Source organism: Pavona decussata, unplaced genomic scaffold (assembly GCF_977016875.1).
Source record: "Pavona decussata unplaced genomic scaffold, jaPavDecu1.1 SCAFFOLD_234, whole genome shotgun sequence".
NCBI lineage: Eukaryota > Metazoa > Cnidaria > Anthozoa > Scleractinia > Agariciidae > Pavona > Pavona decussata.
Genome location: NW_028145639.1, coordinates 70001 through 87515, shown reverse-complemented (window position 1 = coordinate 87515; position 17515 = coordinate 70001). Strand labels below are relative to the sequence as shown.

General features: G+C 35.2%; 2 protein-coding genes across 2 annotated transcripts in view; one reads left to right on the top strand and one right to left on the bottom strand.

Moving 5' to 3' along the window:
- The first annotated feature begins 268 nt into the window (after positions 1-268).
- Positions 269-12976, top strand: LOC146457954 (cytoplasmic phosphatidylinositol transfer protein 1-like). Its single transcript, XM_085091167.1, has 10 exons — positions 269-427; positions 4102-4250; positions 4624-4712; positions 5239-5246; positions 6244-6315; positions 7453-7551; positions 8585-8644; positions 9197-9292; positions 10128-10191; positions 10726-12976. Exons 1-10 carry the CDS (start codon positions 380-382, stop codon positions 10803-10805), a joined length of 765 nt encoding a protein of 254 aa, XP_084947293.1. The 5' UTR covers positions 269-379; the 3' UTR covers positions 10806-12976.
- Positions 12977-14924: 1948 nt separating this feature from the next.
- LOC146457953 (LYR motif-containing protein 1-like) overlaps positions 14925-17515 on the bottom strand; it is an 11059-nt gene continuing 8468 nt past the window's right edge. The window contains exons 2-4 of the mRNA XM_085091166.1: positions 16004-16064; positions 15860-15891; positions 14925-15309 (exon numbers count right to left, since the gene is read on the bottom strand). Coding sequence (XP_084947292.1) covers positions 15190-15309; positions 15860-15891; positions 16004-16064 — 213 coding nt within the window. The 3' untranslated portion in view covers positions 14925-15189. The remainder of the gene's footprint in view (positions 15310-15859; positions 15892-16003; positions 16065-17515) is intronic.

Sequence of the window (17515 nt, the reverse complement as noted above, 5' to 3'; positions counted from 1 at the left end):
CAAAATCACAAGACAAAACCAACACTGGAGCCTTTTGGTATAAATAGACGGGATGAGCTGCATTAATGGAGTTAATCTATTTCGTTATTGACACCTATCCATCCTATTTTTTTCACATTCTCTAACTTTTATGCGCAACGGTCCTAGACTGCTTATTTAATCAGTTTGTTCTTGTAGCCCCGAAGTTACAGAGTTCGCACTAGTTCTTTGCTAACAGTCCTCGTGGGCCCCAGTCCTCCGAGGTTTAGCAAAAAGGCGAGGCAGCTAAGGCGTTTCAATATTCTGAAACAATACACACAATCGTCATTTGTTTACGAGATGAAGTGAAAGTATTATATCACTTGTCGTTTGTTAGCATTCTTATTCTAATTGAGCAGCCATGTTATTGAAAGAGTACAGGATTTGTATGCCGATGTCAGTAGAGGAGGTGAGATAGAAATTTCAGTTGTGAAGCGTTGAATGTATCAGTTAGAATTGTAAACTTTTTCGGTGAACGAACCGGCAAGCCAAATTTAAACCTAAGCTTATAAGCTTATGTCAAACGCGATACTGATTAACTTAAGATTGCTCAAGCTTTCAATATTTTCCTTAACTTTGTCGATTAGTCATAAACACCCATTTCGACCACAAATGATTGAATTGAATGGTGTAAAAAACTGAAATTATATTTCGTTCAGACATCGTGGTTTGTGTTATCTCGATCGCCGGTTAATTTGATTGTGGTCACCTCTCTGTCCGTCGAGGAGATATCGTAGAAAATTGCCAGGGAGTGTTGAATATTCTGTAATGTGCTTATTCTTTTGTTATTTCTAGGGCCCAAGTAATGTTTTTAAGGTTAACATGCTTAAATATGTCATGTTACATATGAGTATTCCAGCTAATTAACGTTCCGCACGCACGCTGATCGTGACGTCGACAATGATATTCTCACGAACTCAAAATATCAATAAGAACTGATTGAAACTAATAAGGAGACTTATGAGCAGATGAACTTAATATTTGGATCATTTTCGCTCTCTTTTTGAAGTGTTTGGAAATCAGATGGATTAAATAAATGTATTTGTTAATACTATAAGCTTAGTATGACGTGCGTCACTTACAATAGTCTAAACAAAAAAGCGATTGCTAATACAGTAATAGAGTAGATTGCCATTTTATTCTATTGTCTGATGCTATATTTTGAATTTAAACTTTCCATGGTGTTCAATAAAACTCAAATGCTAGGTTTACCTGTTGTAAATTAATTTACTCCGTCGTCCGTTATTTCTTTGATCAAAAAACATTCCGCCTTCGAGTACGCGTTCTTTATTTAGACTGGCCTTTATTATCCATGATGTTGTCTTCGAGTTTGTTTATTTGATAATTTGCTGTTAGTTAATAGCTTCCTTTTGTGGTTGCTCCTTTTGTGTCAAGCACGCACTTTACATGTAGTTGTATTTTTCAATGTTTTGCTATAAATTGTACGTTCTGTTTTGACTAAAGTATACAAATGTATGACAGGTACATTGGGTGAGTTTGGATTCAGTTGTCATGTGACTTGCATTATTTTGTACATAACTTTCCTTGTCACTCGTCTATAAAGTTAAAATATCAACCTTAATGTGTGAATTGAAGTCTTGAACTTATATACCATTAACAGCTGAAACAATAACTTGAAACTATTTCCTGCCTATGTTTCAATTGATTCAAACCTTTGAAACAGCTGTTCCATTTGTATATTTGTTATAATGTATCAGTCAATTCCAAGCGCGATCATCCCCCCCCCGGGCAACCCCCGGGCATTTGACCCCTGTTCGGCTCCACATAGTGGGGCATTTGACGCAAATAGAAACCCGACCCATCGGGCATTTGACCCGTCGAAAAAATGCTGGTCAGCGGTCGCATAAATTGTCGGAATGCTTTATTCACAGCCAGAATTTACTCGTATATTTTGCGTCAAACAGTTTTTAATGTAGTAAGCCATTTAATACTACCATAGAGAAGCGTTCCAACAAAATAATATATCTGAGATTGTTTTTGGCATGGCGGGGTTACATAATGCCCTTCGCTTCTCATTTTCAGTGGTATGTCCAAGTTCCGTCAAGCTTCGTTCTCCCTTTGCTCGGCGTTCGAAGCTCGACTTGTTGGCATGTTTAGGTTTCATAACATAATGTTTTTTATCATTGTTCTTGTTATCACACGTATTTGCAAACTTCATGTACATTTAATATAAAAGAAAAGCGAGTATCGGTACATATATCGTTAAACTCTCTGTTAGTTGAGTTTCATATGTGATGTTATGCATTATCTTTAATAATAAATTGTTTTAAATTTATTAATGTATGAATTTCGTTGATTTTTATATAAACAGAACTAGCGAATACAAAAAAAAAAAAAAAAAAACCAACACGATGACTTTTCAGCCCCAACCAGTGGGGCATTTGACCTAGAAATCGGCCCATATAGAGGGGAATTTGATCAGGCAATTTTAAAAAAGTCAAATGCCCGGGGGTTTGCCCGGGGGGGGGATGATCGCTCTTGGAATTGACCCAGACATAAAATTAGGTCATGAGATGTAACCAGATGACATGATCTGTGGTGGGTGATAGAAGGAAAAGTGTTTGATCCTCATGGTGCATTCAATCCAATCCAAAAATGGAAATTGATTTAGGCATTATTCATGACTTTTGATAGCTCAAGGGAGCGGGTGATCATTATTTTATTTTTTTAATAAAATCATCAAAGGTTAAATGAACACCTTGATAAACAATATTGAAAATTAAATAGAAGGAAGATATCCTCACAGTTAGTAACACAACTTAAGCAGTTACGAAAAGAAAGTGCAGTGCTTTACCAACTGAGCTATCAAGCCAACGGGGAGCTGGTCATAAGTTGGTAATATACCCGTGAAGGATGAATAAATGAATATGAATATATGAAAGATATATTTTTGAACTGCAGATGAAAGATTAAATAGAAGAAAGATATCCCCATAGTAATTAGTGAGAGGAGAAGCAAAACACAATAAATTGTGGCACTTTCTTGTCTTTCCAATACAATATCTGTTACTTCCAGATGAGACAATAGAATATATATATAGAAATATTCAGTTCAGTTATAATAATATTAAGAAAGCCAAATGACAAGCTTGGTATTTCTTGTGATATCATGCTATGATAGGTGGGGAGCGAATGGGTAGGTGCTTTATATTATTGGAACAGAAGGCATTTATTGCAATCAGGGCACTTATTGAAAAATGGAGTTATCTTATAAGGGACTTTCAACAGACAATGATGGCGCCAACAAAAATACAACTTAAAAATTACATTAGCATTTTCTGAATAAATTCACACCAACTTCTACTCATTTAGTTTGTGTAATTTGGCCAAACTATCTAGGAGATAACGTTGCCGGGGGGGCTTTAAAGTTCAGAAAGAGACATGAAAATTAATCGTCATGCTTTGAGTGTGGTCATTTTCATGTTGTTGTTTTACAGAGGATGACAAAGAAATGTACCTAAGTGTGTAACACACGTGCAGGCCGAGCCAGTGTTTTGCTAATTAAAAGTATTGTTTTCTGATGTTTTTGTTGCCATCTTTGTCTTCGCTGAAGTATCACGCAAATTTGCTGTCATTTCAAAACCCAAAAATGTTTGTCTGTCAGCAGAAACAAAAAAATAATTGTCAAGTTTGCTGTAAATTATCACCCCAGTGCAATAAAACTGTCGATTAGTGCCTCTGACCAGAGGCCGGTATGGGTTGAAACTTGAAAAATGTTAGGCTAATGTTTTTTAAAGTTCTTGCATTTTTGTTTCCAAAATGCGCTAGAACAGATCAAGAGTTGTTCCTTTCAAGAATTGAGTTGATTTCTTCCCTCTCGTCATTCTTGAATTATTTGGCAGCTGATTGAAGGTCTTATTTCCTCATTTTTACCAAAAGATATCAAAAACCCCATGACACTTCCACTTTAAGGTCTCTATTAACAAACTGACACTCCAGGTGGGGTGCTCATAAGAAAGGTGGTGGTTATTGGAGGGGGGTGTGCATGCTGAATCAAATCATTACTTATATTTGTTTGCTTCTATACCGCTCCAGCTAACATTTTAATTCATCTGTCAATTAGTATCATATAGGACAACTGTTCATGATCAGCAAGCACAGCCATGAACAGAGTGAGCAAGGAGAGGGAGTCCATGTGGTGAAAAATGAACCATGTGAAGATGAGAAGTATGGTAAAGGACAGTTTACAGAAAAAAGGGTTTATTTATCAAGGTACAGATTTGGCTTATTTCTTGCATTCTTTATAGACTTGTAAAAAGTTTTGTATTAAGGCCACTGTAATGTCATTTAATTACGATGTGAAATTCACTATTTTTGTTGAAATTTTCACTTTTTAATATTGTGATATTTCAAGTACAGAACTGACACTGGCAAATTTGTATTACTCTGCTGTAGGTGTTGGGTGCAGGCCTTTTTCTGCTCGTGTTAGGATTGTTTAGCTAGAACTAAGAAGTAATCAAAGATTATTAGAGTCCATTTGACACTAAAATACATCATGCAAATTGAGCTATGGTGGACCCTTATCTGTTCGGATGCAATCAGTGACTTATAATTCATTGTTATAGCTGTTCATTTTTCTCCTCAGCCGACTTCCTGGATGGATGCGCTCGTATATACCAAAAATATTTTATATAGAAGAAAAAGCATGGAATTATTATCCTTATACAATAACAGGTCAGTTGACTGTGAAAGCACATTATACATTATTTCTGAATCATTCTCCTACTGTGTAGACTGTAAAATTGTGACCAGTTAGAAGTGCCTTATTTTTTTAAAACAAGTGGTCCATGAAAAACAACAAAAATCAACAGTCCCTTATTTAAATGAATGATTGGCATGCAAGAATTGTCTCCTGTGATGAGATGCAATGCATGGAAGGAAGCATGTGTCATTTTACTATTCCTTGTTTTTTTGGCTTTTTTAATCTTTGTAAGCAGTAATTAAAAAAAAATGGAATGATATATTTCTGTACTGGTTTTCTAGATAAATTTGACATTCTTTTAACAGAATGGCAAGTGGGATTAAAATTTTTTGTATTATCTTCAAGTAAGATTTGAGTGCAAGTAATTCCCTTGGTCACTAAATTACATGGATATAAGTTACATAGAATGTTAATTTATGTGAAAATTGAAACATTTCAGGTTGGTTCTAATGTATTTGTTTGTTTTTCTATCTTCTGATGATCACTGCTTGTCTACAGAATATTGTGTGAGTACCCAATCTAACTGGCATCAATTTCAGCTTATTTATATGACACTGACAGCAACTTTATTCATAGACAATTTGATAAATATCCATGACAGTGCCTCTTTAATACTGGGAAAAATGCAAATCTGTGATACTGCAACCATTTCCTGTAGCAACTGATTAGTTCTCCTCACTGTAGTCTCTATCTTTCTTCAGTGATACTAGATAACCAAGAAGGAAATTTGTTAAAAAATCAAGACACTTCATCTTTGTTGACCATTTCTTTATTCTCGTGACTTGTATGCTTGATCAAGTGTTGATATCGTGAGGAGAAATTAAATGCTGTTTACTGTCGGGGCTTAAAGGGTTGTACACTCATTTAATGTATAGAATGCACTTTCTGTAGCACCCACTGAAACATACTTCATTATAAAAGACAGAGCAATTTTTATGCAATAAGATATCTATGGACAGTCGGGTGGGGGGACTCTCCTATAAAAGTGACGGGTGTGATGATCTAACCCCTAAAAGGTACCAGAATTCTGTTTTTTAGGTGCGGTCCAAACAAGTTTTACCCCTACAGCTGAGGTACAAACTCAGTTGACTGACATTTACTTCAATCCTCTCATAAGTATACCTTTTGGCTCTGAATGCTATAAAATTACCACAGACAGACCAAACCTCTAACAAGTCACTTTAGATTTTAGCACCCTAGGGAGTACCAAACCATGAATTTTAACCCCTAATACAGTGTAGGTATGATGGTCACCCCAGTCACTTTAATATGGGAGTGCCCACCTGCGAGTGTGCAGTTCTAATATTGCAAAGAAATGAAACGATTTTTCAGAGAAATTGAATCAGCTCTAACTAGGACAAAGTGTATAACCCTATTTTATAGTCCTGCATGAGGCTGATGATGTGATTATTCATTTAAATATTATGAAAATGTACCATGTAAATATTTAGTGCATTTAAGAATTTATTATAATATTTATTGATAGATGATTTTCTTTTGCAGTGCTCCTTTCTTCCAAGATTTTCAATTAGAATACGAACAAGATATTTCAATGACAATGGTAGTAAAGAAAATGTACGTACAGTATTCAGCTTGCCTTAGTTTTAAATGCTGTTGTGAACGTATTAAATGATCATGCAGGTTATGACTTTTTGTTAGAGTAAACATGTTTTGGATGAAACTTCATCCATCTTCTGTACAGGTGACAGAACCTGCTACTGGGTGTGATATGAATACAAGAAGGATACAGTAGTGTTAAGAATATAGCTAGTTACACTGTAGCAATACAAATAGAGCATATTAACTGATTAGAACATGACAAGAAAAGTAAAAATGTAGCTAATTAGGGTGTCACGATAATAAAAGAATGGAACAGAAATGGATACTGAGTAGACAGACAAAATGGGGGCTTAGTTTTGTTCGTCTACTCATTATATATTTCCTGTTCCATTCCTTTTCTTATTGTCACACCATAATTAGCTATTTTGTTTTTACTTTTCTTGTCACATTGTAATTAGTGATATGCTCTATATTTATTGTCACCTTGTAATTACAACAACAACAACATTTATTTGTACTGTACCACTAACTTCAAAGAATAAATACATATAATATAAAATTTATAAATACACACAGTAACTAGACACCCAAAATAACTAAAAGCTAAATTAGTTGGGTGACCATCATTTATCATATATCATCATTTATTGAAAAATACTAAGTCAGAAAAGAGGCTTTATACTGAAATTGACTAACATATTAATTTGCATGACATGAATTACAGAAAAATATATTTGATAATACACACACAAGTATAGACTGAGTAAAATAAATAGATTACAGAGCAGAAAAAACAAAATATCCCAAATATTATTTAAAAAATTAATAGAAATTAATAAAATGCCGAGTTAATTCTTTTTTTTAATAAGTTTGAGGTATAGCCATATTTTGTCCTTCTTGTATTTATATCCCACCCACTAGCGGGTTTATTACCTGTACTGAAGGTATTTACCTTAAAAAAAGTTGTAACCTTGATAAAAATTATTTGCTGCCTGCTGGCTCTATGGAAATTTGAATGATCAGCTATTAAATTATGTGGATATTTTTAAGCTTTGTTTTCAATGTTTTAATTTACTATTGACAAACTTTAATAAATAACTTACATTACTTTTAATTAATTAATTCTTTATATTTTTTCAAATCTTTTTTCAGTGTTTTGATTTGAGTGATGAAATGCTTGAATCTAGGGAAGTTGTAAATGTTGATATTGCATATGATGAATTACCAGAAAAACATTATGTTCCTGAAGAGGTAGGTAAACAACCTTCCTAAAACTGTTAAGTAATTCATTAAGAGAAAACAAAGGAAATAGCCATTGTGAAGGAGGTTTGGAAGTGTGATCCACATACACACAAATATAACATAGCTTGTTTTAGTCAGGCTAAGTGGAAATCTCAGCAGTGGGCAAGGGGTAAGTACATGTACCTCAATGGGTAGTTCTCTGGCACCAGTCCTTGGTATTTGCACTCGTCTGAACAGGATTTTGCCAGTTTCCATTTTTTTCCCCCACGTCTTCTAAATTGATGAACAAGAACATGATTGCTCCTTGGGCACCAACAAGTCTAACCAACATCCTTTTAGTGCCCACTGGTGCAGGCACCTAATCAGGGCTTTATTTGTTATTCCTTGTAATACATGTATGCAGCAGATCAGAGGGTACCTCCCCCATCCTAGGGGGAGAGGGTGGGGATGGTTGTTAGATTACTGTAAACTGCCGCTTATTATAAGCCCTGGGCTTACACAACGTTGTTTTAGATGGGCTTATAAATGGAGGGGCTTATATCTGAGGGGGTTTATTATGACCAGAATAAAAAAACGTTTTGAAACAAGCTATATAGCAGTGCTGATTGAAATACGTATTTCGTTTACTGGTTTAATTAAGCTTTAATTTTGTGTTAAGTTGAAGCCTATTAACTCAGTGTTGTACAGTAATACTACAGTACAGTAAAGCATTGAAAAGTTACCTAAATCTTATGGAATTTTACAATAAAGTTATCATACGGTAGTTAAAACTTATTGTTGGACACAATACTTTTTCCAGTTTAATTTCTCTATGAAGTAGTACAGAGTTCTGTGAAAGTGCTTAATATCACTCAAAACAAGGAAAGCTAGAGAGGGGCTTATATTGGGGGGTGGGGGGGGGGGCTTATAATCGAATATATTTTGGGGTTTACAGGTAGATGGGTCTATAAACAGGGGACTTTAATAAGCGGCAGTTTACAGTGACTGTTTATTTTTTCTTTACACATAATTTACATGTATGTCAACCCCCTGTTTTGTTTAGGACTGTCGGTATTTTAAATCAAAGAAAACAGGCCGAGGTCCACTCAAGAAAGGCTGGAGGGTGAGTGCATCAGCAACAACTGATGGAATTACCGTTTTTATTTGGTTATAAGGCGCAGCATTTTTTTACTAGAAAATATGCTAGTTCAATCTAAATTTATGCTCCAAACACGGGGTGGCACCATCTTATAGCCGAGTATCTTTGCAAAATACAATTTTCCCAAATTTCCCTGATGATTAATGCTAAACTGAAATAAATAAATAAATAAATAAACAAACAAAAGACAAAAAAGTTGGCCATTGACTTTATCAAATTTGTTGGTTCTAAAAAGAAACGTTTTATTTGTCAGCTCAGCTGAGCTCAGCTACTTTTCGTCCTCGCCTTCGTTCTCCATCTTGAACTCATTGTCAATGGTGTCTTCTGCATCTTCTGTTCCTTCTACCTTGTTGTCCCAAACCGCCTCATCTTCAGTGCCATCAAGAGGATTGGCGATGCCACAGGATTTGAAGGATTTCGCTATCAGCTCTGCAGTGATAAATTATAAATTGTGACCTTGAGGTGTTGTAAGCAGGATTTGTATTTTGTGATATTAATAATTTGATGTAATTTCAGGAGGATACACAGCCAATCATGTGCTCATACAAACTAGTCAGTGTTAGTTTTGATGTCTGGGCATTAGCTTCAAGAGTAGAATCTTTTGTTCATAAGGTGAGTTGTACTGTGAGTAGTGTATATTCTAGTGTTGAAGTATGTATTTACCAGTCAGTGACACAAGCATGATCACAAAAACAAGATCTGAGTTCTGCCAACAGGAGTCAAACCTACGACCTTTTAATAAGCCATTTCCGAGTTGCAGTGAACCTTATTATGAAAGGGAGGCTAAGTGCAAAACTTTTTCAAATGAAAATTAGTTTTGTTTGCATATGAATGAAAACTGATTTTCATGACAAAAACTTTGCACTTAGCCTCACTTTCATAATGAGGTTCAAAGCAACTCGGAAATGGCCTATTACTTGTCTGGATGCTCTTGGCCATCAAAAACACTTTTTCTTGGGTGATCATTTTCTGGCTCAAGTTTTGAAAATTAATATTGTAAAGAGAAATTAAGTTCATTAAACAAGGAGTTTTTGTCATTGCAGGCTTAGCTGAAGTTTTTGTGTATAATAGCTACAATTTATTTTTCTGTTGTTAGAACATTTTTTATGCAAAGGTTGCATGTCATTGTTATTTCTCTCTCATTGTGATCGGTTACTCATTTACTTGCTTCCCATGCAATACGTTGTAGGAGAGTTAAGGTTGCCTTTCACTCTGGGAGGGAGCGAAATCCAAGCTAATTGAACCAAGTTGTAATTCCCTTTACTTTTAAGACATCTGAATAACAGATGCATGTCTGTTCTGTCTTTTTAAGTATTTTTTTTTTCAGTTTTCACTGACTTGTTCTCTTCAAGTTCTGCCACTCTATTTACAGCACCAGTGTACATAGCACTACTGACAGTGTATATTTAGAGATTAAGTTGGCTGATGCTGTTTTGTGTCTGATTAGATTGTCCAAGATGTTTTATTACTTGGTCACAGACAAGCATTTGCATGGATTGACGACTGGATTGGTGAGTGTTAAAAGCACTGACCTCCCCAAGTAATGAAAGATGAAAATAAATTCAACACATCTTCACTTTTATTTATAGACCAGTGATTGAAGTCTGATCTGGTCTCACCTGCCTCACGTTGTGTCATTTCCTTTGGGAACCATTGGGGAAAATTGGGGCAGGAGGGGGAGGGTGTACTTCTTATCAAAGCTGTAGTAATGATGATGATGATGATGATGATGATAAATTATATACTTCATTTAAACAGGGTAGCTCGAATTACACAACAAGTAATTTTCATCTATAAGGATGAAAGAAAAAAGATAAAAGATGTAAAATGTAGGTGTGTGCTACCCAAGGGGTAGGGTTTTTAAGCTGTTTTGCCCTGAAAATTCATTAAGATTTTAATTCATAATTTCAAGCAGTTGTTGGCCTCATGTCATTGTTTTCTCAACTTTGTCTAAATTTGTTGCTCATAAATTATAATTATTCTTTTTCTATAGAACTAATTCCTATTATAAATCACTTCTTAAACTAACGTTTCATATTTTTCAGACATGAACATAGAAGATGTGAGAGAGTACGAAAAAGAAATGCAGGAGAAAACAAACACTAAAGTTGGGGCTGAAGTTTAATATCATTATCCATGTTAGTCTTTTTTTTAGTGAATGTTTATTCCATGGATAGCAATCTATTGTCATCACCAAATACAAATACCAGATGCACGGTCAAATGCATTTTGGGAGTATATAATAAAGTTTACATTTACACATCCAGGGCTGTCATTAAGAGGCGGGGGCCGGGGATTTCCCCCGGTTACTAAGAACGTGGCCCCCGGCTATTTTCATAGGAAAATAGAAGAAAAATAGAACCAAAAGAAATTCGTGGCTGTTTGATTCCCCACCTACTTGTTGTATTTATCCAGCAACTTGAAATCTTAGTGACAGCCCTGCACATTTACATTATTTTATAGTTACCCTATGGAATCTTATCTCCCAGGAGTTTGTCAGAACCTTTCTCTTTGACTCTTGGCCTTGCATCTGATTGGTAACAGTATTATTTTATTAATCCAAAACAAGTGATAATGTTGCGCACACGACTGTGCATGACATGTCAAATACTTACTTGAACAAAAGTGTATGGGACGTCTGTCCAATGTTAAATTTCAAACAGTGTGTCACAATTTTACAAGCTGTAACTGAACTCAATAACAGCAAAAAGCCCAGAACACACAATGATGTATTTAAACTATATAATCAATGGAGCATGTTTGTTTGACCATAAAAATTAGCCATCTTAAGCTATCGCTTTTATCACTTAAAAACTAATGCGGGATCAATTGACGATAGTCAATATTGTTGGTGGCAAAAGGGTGAAAATCAAAATTTTTGTTGCTTTTAGATTTAGAATATTTTAATTTGCTTGGAATATTGTTACATATGGCATACTGACCAATTTTCATTCCCCTAAAAATGCTACATATTTTTCTCTCCTCAAATGCCATAATTTTGGAGGAATTTCCCAGGTTGTTATTACCAGCTGGTGACTGAAGCAAAGGAATGCAGCTGATTTTCGCATGCTAAACAATTATTGTAATAATATTTTATTTATTTTGTATTCTTTGCAAAGTGAATGGCAGTAATTTTAAGAATGAATGTTGAAGGATTGATTAAGAAGACAAAGCTGTATCATTACCTGGGGATGTCAAATCAAAACATTTGGCTTGCAATAAAAATCAAAAAGTGGAAGTAATTAATCACATTCTTCTTTAGTGCCCCCTCCCCTCCCCATTTTTGTGATTTGATGTATTTGTCATCAACAGCTAACTAGGCATTTGGCTATTTACCAATCAATAACATCAACTTCATTTATTTTATAAAATTGTACAAAAGATGTTAATATGTAAATTGTGTTGTCATCTGGTGAATATATTTATATTTCTTTTATAAACTGATGTGTCAGCCAATTAGATTCCAATGATGAAACCCATTTTAAGAGAGGATTAAAAAGCCCTAAAAAGGCTTACAAAATTGTGTGTATGAAATGGAGATTTAAAGAAACTCAGTTGCATGTAAAAGGTTACATATTAAATAATTATTGCTAATTTTGAAGTCTCCCAATCTTTCTTTAAGTGGACATTTGCGTGCATATGCTTTATATGAAAGTATAAAGCAGCTGTTCTTTTTTAAAATGAAGTCAACTACTTGTAAAATGTTATATTTTGAGGTCATGTATGTGTTTTTATTCTTTAACACATTGTTACACTGTCCAAATATGGTTATAGTACACTTGATATTCATCATCTATACACAACAGATTTTCTGCAAAATACATAATTTTGTGCGTTGGGGAGAAGAGTGTAACAAGTAAAGGTATCTCTAGTTTTTTGTAATAAAACTGGCAGCACTTTGTTATCATTATGTTGAATAAAAACAGTGGAATATTGCCTTATTTTAACCAACTCAACCGCCAATGGCCTCATTAGTGAAGTGTAAGACAATGTTCTGTGCAATTTTACAAGATAACAATGTTAAATATAACCTAGTGTAAAAATGTGTGTATGTTATATTATTTATAGTGTCATAAAATCCAACATTTTAAAAATCTCTTCCCATGTAAGAGGGAATCTAGATAATGTATCAAGAAAATCTTATGTTATTATTTCAAGTTTTAGCCTTACTCCAAATAATATTTATGTACATAGTAGTTAAATATAGTGTTTTTCACAACTACTCACAGCTGAAATGTGAAAGTTTTATTTTTTCATGTTAATAGACAGCAACTGAATAAAATAATTTTGAATTCAGTTTAGTAACTAGTGTTCAATTAATCATTTGCACTGTGTAATTCAGACAGTAAGCATCCGTCTTCTTTTGCTTGGCACTGATCCTTGAAGTGTATAAACTTTCCATTCAAAAGCTGTTGATCTTGTGGTCTCTTTTTTGGCAAGTTTTGTTGGATGCTAAGAGAACTCATTTAGGATTTCTTAGACTGTATTTAACAAAAAGCAAAACAAACTTGGCATTTGGCAGTAATGTCACTTCAATAGGCCTTATCACGGTTTTCGACGCCATTTTGATGGGTAGGCAAACAGGCTTGAAATAACAGTGTTTGTATGGAAATCCGATGTCAAATAATTTTCATAAAACATCGCTTCTGAAAAATTCATGAATTGGAAACTTTTGGCACTAGAAAACGGATTTTAAGAACAAAATTAGAGGGATGTAGCTGTGACAGAAAGTGTCCAGTCGTGTTTTGAACTTTCCATACATTTGTCTGTATAGCAAACCAGCCGTGAGCTGCTACTAAAATAGTTCGCGGGAAAAAATACAGGGAAATGTATGGAAACTTCAAAACACGACTGGATGCTTTCTGTCACAGCTACATCCCTCCAATTTTGTTTCTAAAATCCTTTTCCTAGTGCCAAAAGTTTCCAATTCATGAATTTTTCAGAAGAGATGTTTTATGAAAATTATTTGACATCAGATTTCCATACAAACACTGTTATTCAAGCCCGTTTGCTTACCCGTCAAAATGGCGTCGAAAACCGTGATAAGGCCTATTCAGGGTCAGTGTTACAAGAGAAAAGCTGAAATGTTCTCTTATTTGGCTTTTTATTTTAAGATTGTTGCAGTTTAGGTGAGAAAGTACTGCTTTTGGCCATCGTCTGAAACCCAGGGGCAGCTTGTTGGGACAGAGCGAAGTTTTAACAGGCAAAATCAGAAATAGGGAAGGTTACAATATCAGCATCCCGTCTTTGAACTTTTGCCCATGGAGTCTTCATCGTATCCTGACTAGCTGTCCCTGGGTCTCCAAGGATACTGTTTAGCCTATGGGATGGTTTATGTGCAAGAAATGTAATGTTATGTAGCACATTGGTGGGTTGTTAATGGAAATTAAGATCACAAAATTTGCAACAAGGAAAATTGTACTTTCCCCCTATTTCAGGTAGCTTCCAGACGTGTGCTTAAAGTAGATCAATAATTATTGTGTTTGAGATTGAAAACTGAAAAACGTGTTTTCTAATGGTTGGCGGTCCTTAACAGCCTTGAAGCCTTTGCAGAGCTGTGATTTTGTGGATAATGCCTGAACATGAAGGCAGCATGCGCTCACCAGTTGGAGCGCACGTGCACGCTGCAACCCAGGTTTTCCCTGAAACAAGCATGCGCAATGGCTTTCTCACCATAGGTTGCAAACACCATTTTTTTTTTCTCGCGTAATTTCTCCAAATCTAGCCATGCAACCTACATTCAAATTTTTGCTGTTGACAGAAAACACTAAAATGGAAACGTGAACATTTTTTTAAGAAAATCTGTCAATTTTTTTTAGGAAATTTTTTCAAATAAGGCAAAATTTCCCAATTTTGTCATTTGCCAAATTTCTGACCTGACAGAATTTATTGTTCTTCCCTGTAAATACTTTTTTTTTCACTTTCTAAATCCTGAAATTTTGAAGTGGGGTTGTACAGTTAGATTTAGAGCCAGGCAACTCTAAAAGGTGTAGTTCCCAGGCCCCCAATTATTAAGACTCATTCTACTGTATTGCACACTTTTTGAGCATAATTTTCAAATTTTATTTCTGACTTAAAATTATCACTATTATATTTATTGCGCTAAATAAATTCCGAGAAAACTCCTGTTACTGTTTTTCTTAAGTTTGATTCAAGGCCTTCTTTCACTCCAGAAAACTGTAGTAAGCCACCTTAAGCAAGTGGGATGGTTTGCTTGACCAGAAATTTGTCATTTTGTTTATTGAAAGGTTGCTGCATTTAAAAATGCCACCATTTAGCTGAAGGAATGGTTGAAATTATATTGTAAGTTTTGACCACTCCCATTTGTAGTCCAGAAGCGACCAGGAGTGGTAGTCACCAAATCTCTTTCAAGAAATGCTAAAGAATTCAGGAATCCTTTTATCATTATAGATGAAATACAGACTGTACAACACCGTACCAACATGCCAGTACTATGACTGTAAACACGATCACTGCAGTCCCAGAAGAGTGTTTTTTCTTTAAGTTTTTCATTTGTCAACATCATCATCAGATAGCATATAAACTGGTTTTGCTTGTTTTCTGATACGTTCCTGCGTTTTCCGTTGTCTTCTACTTGTTTTAGGGACAGCTGAAGGTGGCATATGCATCTAAAACAAAATCAATGAAAAACAGTATGTCTCATGCTCTACAAATATGCTCAGTTACTTTGAATCACTAACTAGAATCTTGTGACAACTGAAACATGTAACATAAGCTGATCAGTATACTTTGCTCTGCGTCTCTTAACCACCTCTCTAACCTTGATATGTTTGAAAAATGCAAATGCATCGTTAATAGTGGAATTGAGATACTGACCCCAAGATAGCTTACAAGCACTCCACTCTAATAACTGCATCGTGACGAATATCAAATCATATATAGGTTCTCAAACAAGAGAGCTTTCTTAGAGGCTGCCTGAACTATTTCCTATGTTTAAATTCAAGTAGTTTGACAGAAAGTATGAACTGGTTATCCAGAAACCAAATTAAAACCAAGGATCTTTCTGTTTCTAAAACTGTGAACCCTTATGTCAAACAGTATGAGGTCACAGCACCTTGATTTCACAGACTATACTCATTACTGGTATATTTCATTGGCAGGCCCGTGAAACCAATAATAACATTACTTAATTGTTTCATTGTAAAAATCAAGACTTACCATTCTGGGATATGGTGATCTATAGTGAAGGGCTGAAATGGAAGAAGAATTCTAATTATGATTGATATTTTGTTAGAGACCAAATTATGACTGAACCTTCATGCAAAAATTATATAAAAGGTCATAATTTAATAAATTGCATACCCATCCCAACTCGGGCATTTGCCTCTTGAATGTGTAGCTTTATCTCTTCGGGTTCACTGATCTGCAAAATAGTAATAAAGATTCGGGACCTCTTCACAACTCTTCATGTGACCCTATTCAACTAGGCTGGGTCCCGTTTGACAAAAGTTCCGATAACTTACCAGGCCCAAAAACTGTTTTGCATGTGGGATTTTCCTACGGAGGGATTCAAATCTTTATTGATTTTGAAGCTGAATTTTGAAATCTTTGACATTATTATAGATGTAACATATTTAAAAGTTTATACAAAAAGATTAACACCAATAGATGAAAAACAGATTTGACAAAAATGCTGGGCCTGGTAAGTAAACGGATGTTTCGAGAAATGCAAATTTCAGTGTGCACAAATTACAACTCAGTCTATAAGCAGGGCGTTATAAATCGATATTCTTGATAATCGATTATAATCGATATAAATCGATTTTTGTCGATACTAATTAACTAATTATTATCGAAAATCGATAAAAATCGATAACAAAAACTGGTGTGATTATCGATTTTGATCGATTATGTAATTCGTGTTCGATTTCTATCGATTTTTATCGATTTCTATTAATTTGTATCGAAAAAGCACGTTGTTCCTACTCGCGTCTACCAGCTTGCATTTGACAGCCGCAAAGCCCCCAGAAAAGGAGTTTTAAGATTGTAGTAGTTGGAGAAAAAATCAAGATGCAAATAAGTAAGTTAGCAGAAAGATAATGGCTAGTAGTTAGGTAGGTAGACTTTACACAGCCATGCCTCCTATCTTTCGTCTGTATCTTTCCATCAGACAATGCAAATAATAATATAAAAGGAACTCACTACAACAAAATCCAGCAGCTAAATTCAATGAAACTAGTGATCATGTGACTTGTCTTTCCGCGGAAACCTTGTACGACATGTGACCTTTATGTGAGGTGAAGCATAAAGCACTGGGAACGAGGAGTACATCGCTCTCAATTCAACAGCGAGAAATTAGCGTAAATGAAAGATTATGAGGGGCGGGAGTCGAACCCAACTTAATATATACCAGAATATACTCAATACCGCGCCCGTAAGACTAAACAGCTCGCTGGTTACTTAAGTAGCGTCCCGGATAACCCAGATAGCCAGAGATAACAGAAGTGCTTCAGTTTAAAGTTGCAAAGAACGTTCACGTTTCTGCTCAGACCTCTGCAACCGTGCGATCGATGTGCTAAGGTTTCATCGAGGTTTTTGTACTGCACTTTGTTGACGATCTTTAAATTTTCATTCATATATTTGCTGATATACAGTCGAACCTGTATTAAGCGGTCACCCTCGGGGAATGGCTAAGTGACCGCTTAATACAGGTTGACCGCTTAATACAGGTTGTACAGAATGCATCACTTACTTGGTTAAGAAAGTTCGGCGTTAAAATGGTATGACAAAGGAGAGCATGGTATTGAAACGGACTAGTAAAACATAAACGCCACTATTGTGCAGCTCATTAGAAACTCAATTGCCTGGCACGCT

Excerpts from the sequence above, each read along its gene's own strand:
- LOC146457954 (XM_085091167.1), top strand. The coding sequence starts at position 380 with ATGTTATTGAAAGAGTACAGGATTTGTATGCCGATGTCAGTAGAGGAG. Across the intron at positions 4,251-4,623 it reads AAAAGGGTTTATTTATCAAG|CCGACTTCCTGGATGGATGC; the intron begins GTACAGATTTGG and ends TTTTCTCCTCAG. Across the intron at positions 8,645-9,196 it reads CACTCAAGAAAGGCTGGAGG|GAGGATACACAGCCAATCAT; the intron begins GTGAGTGCATCA and ends ATGTAATTTCAG.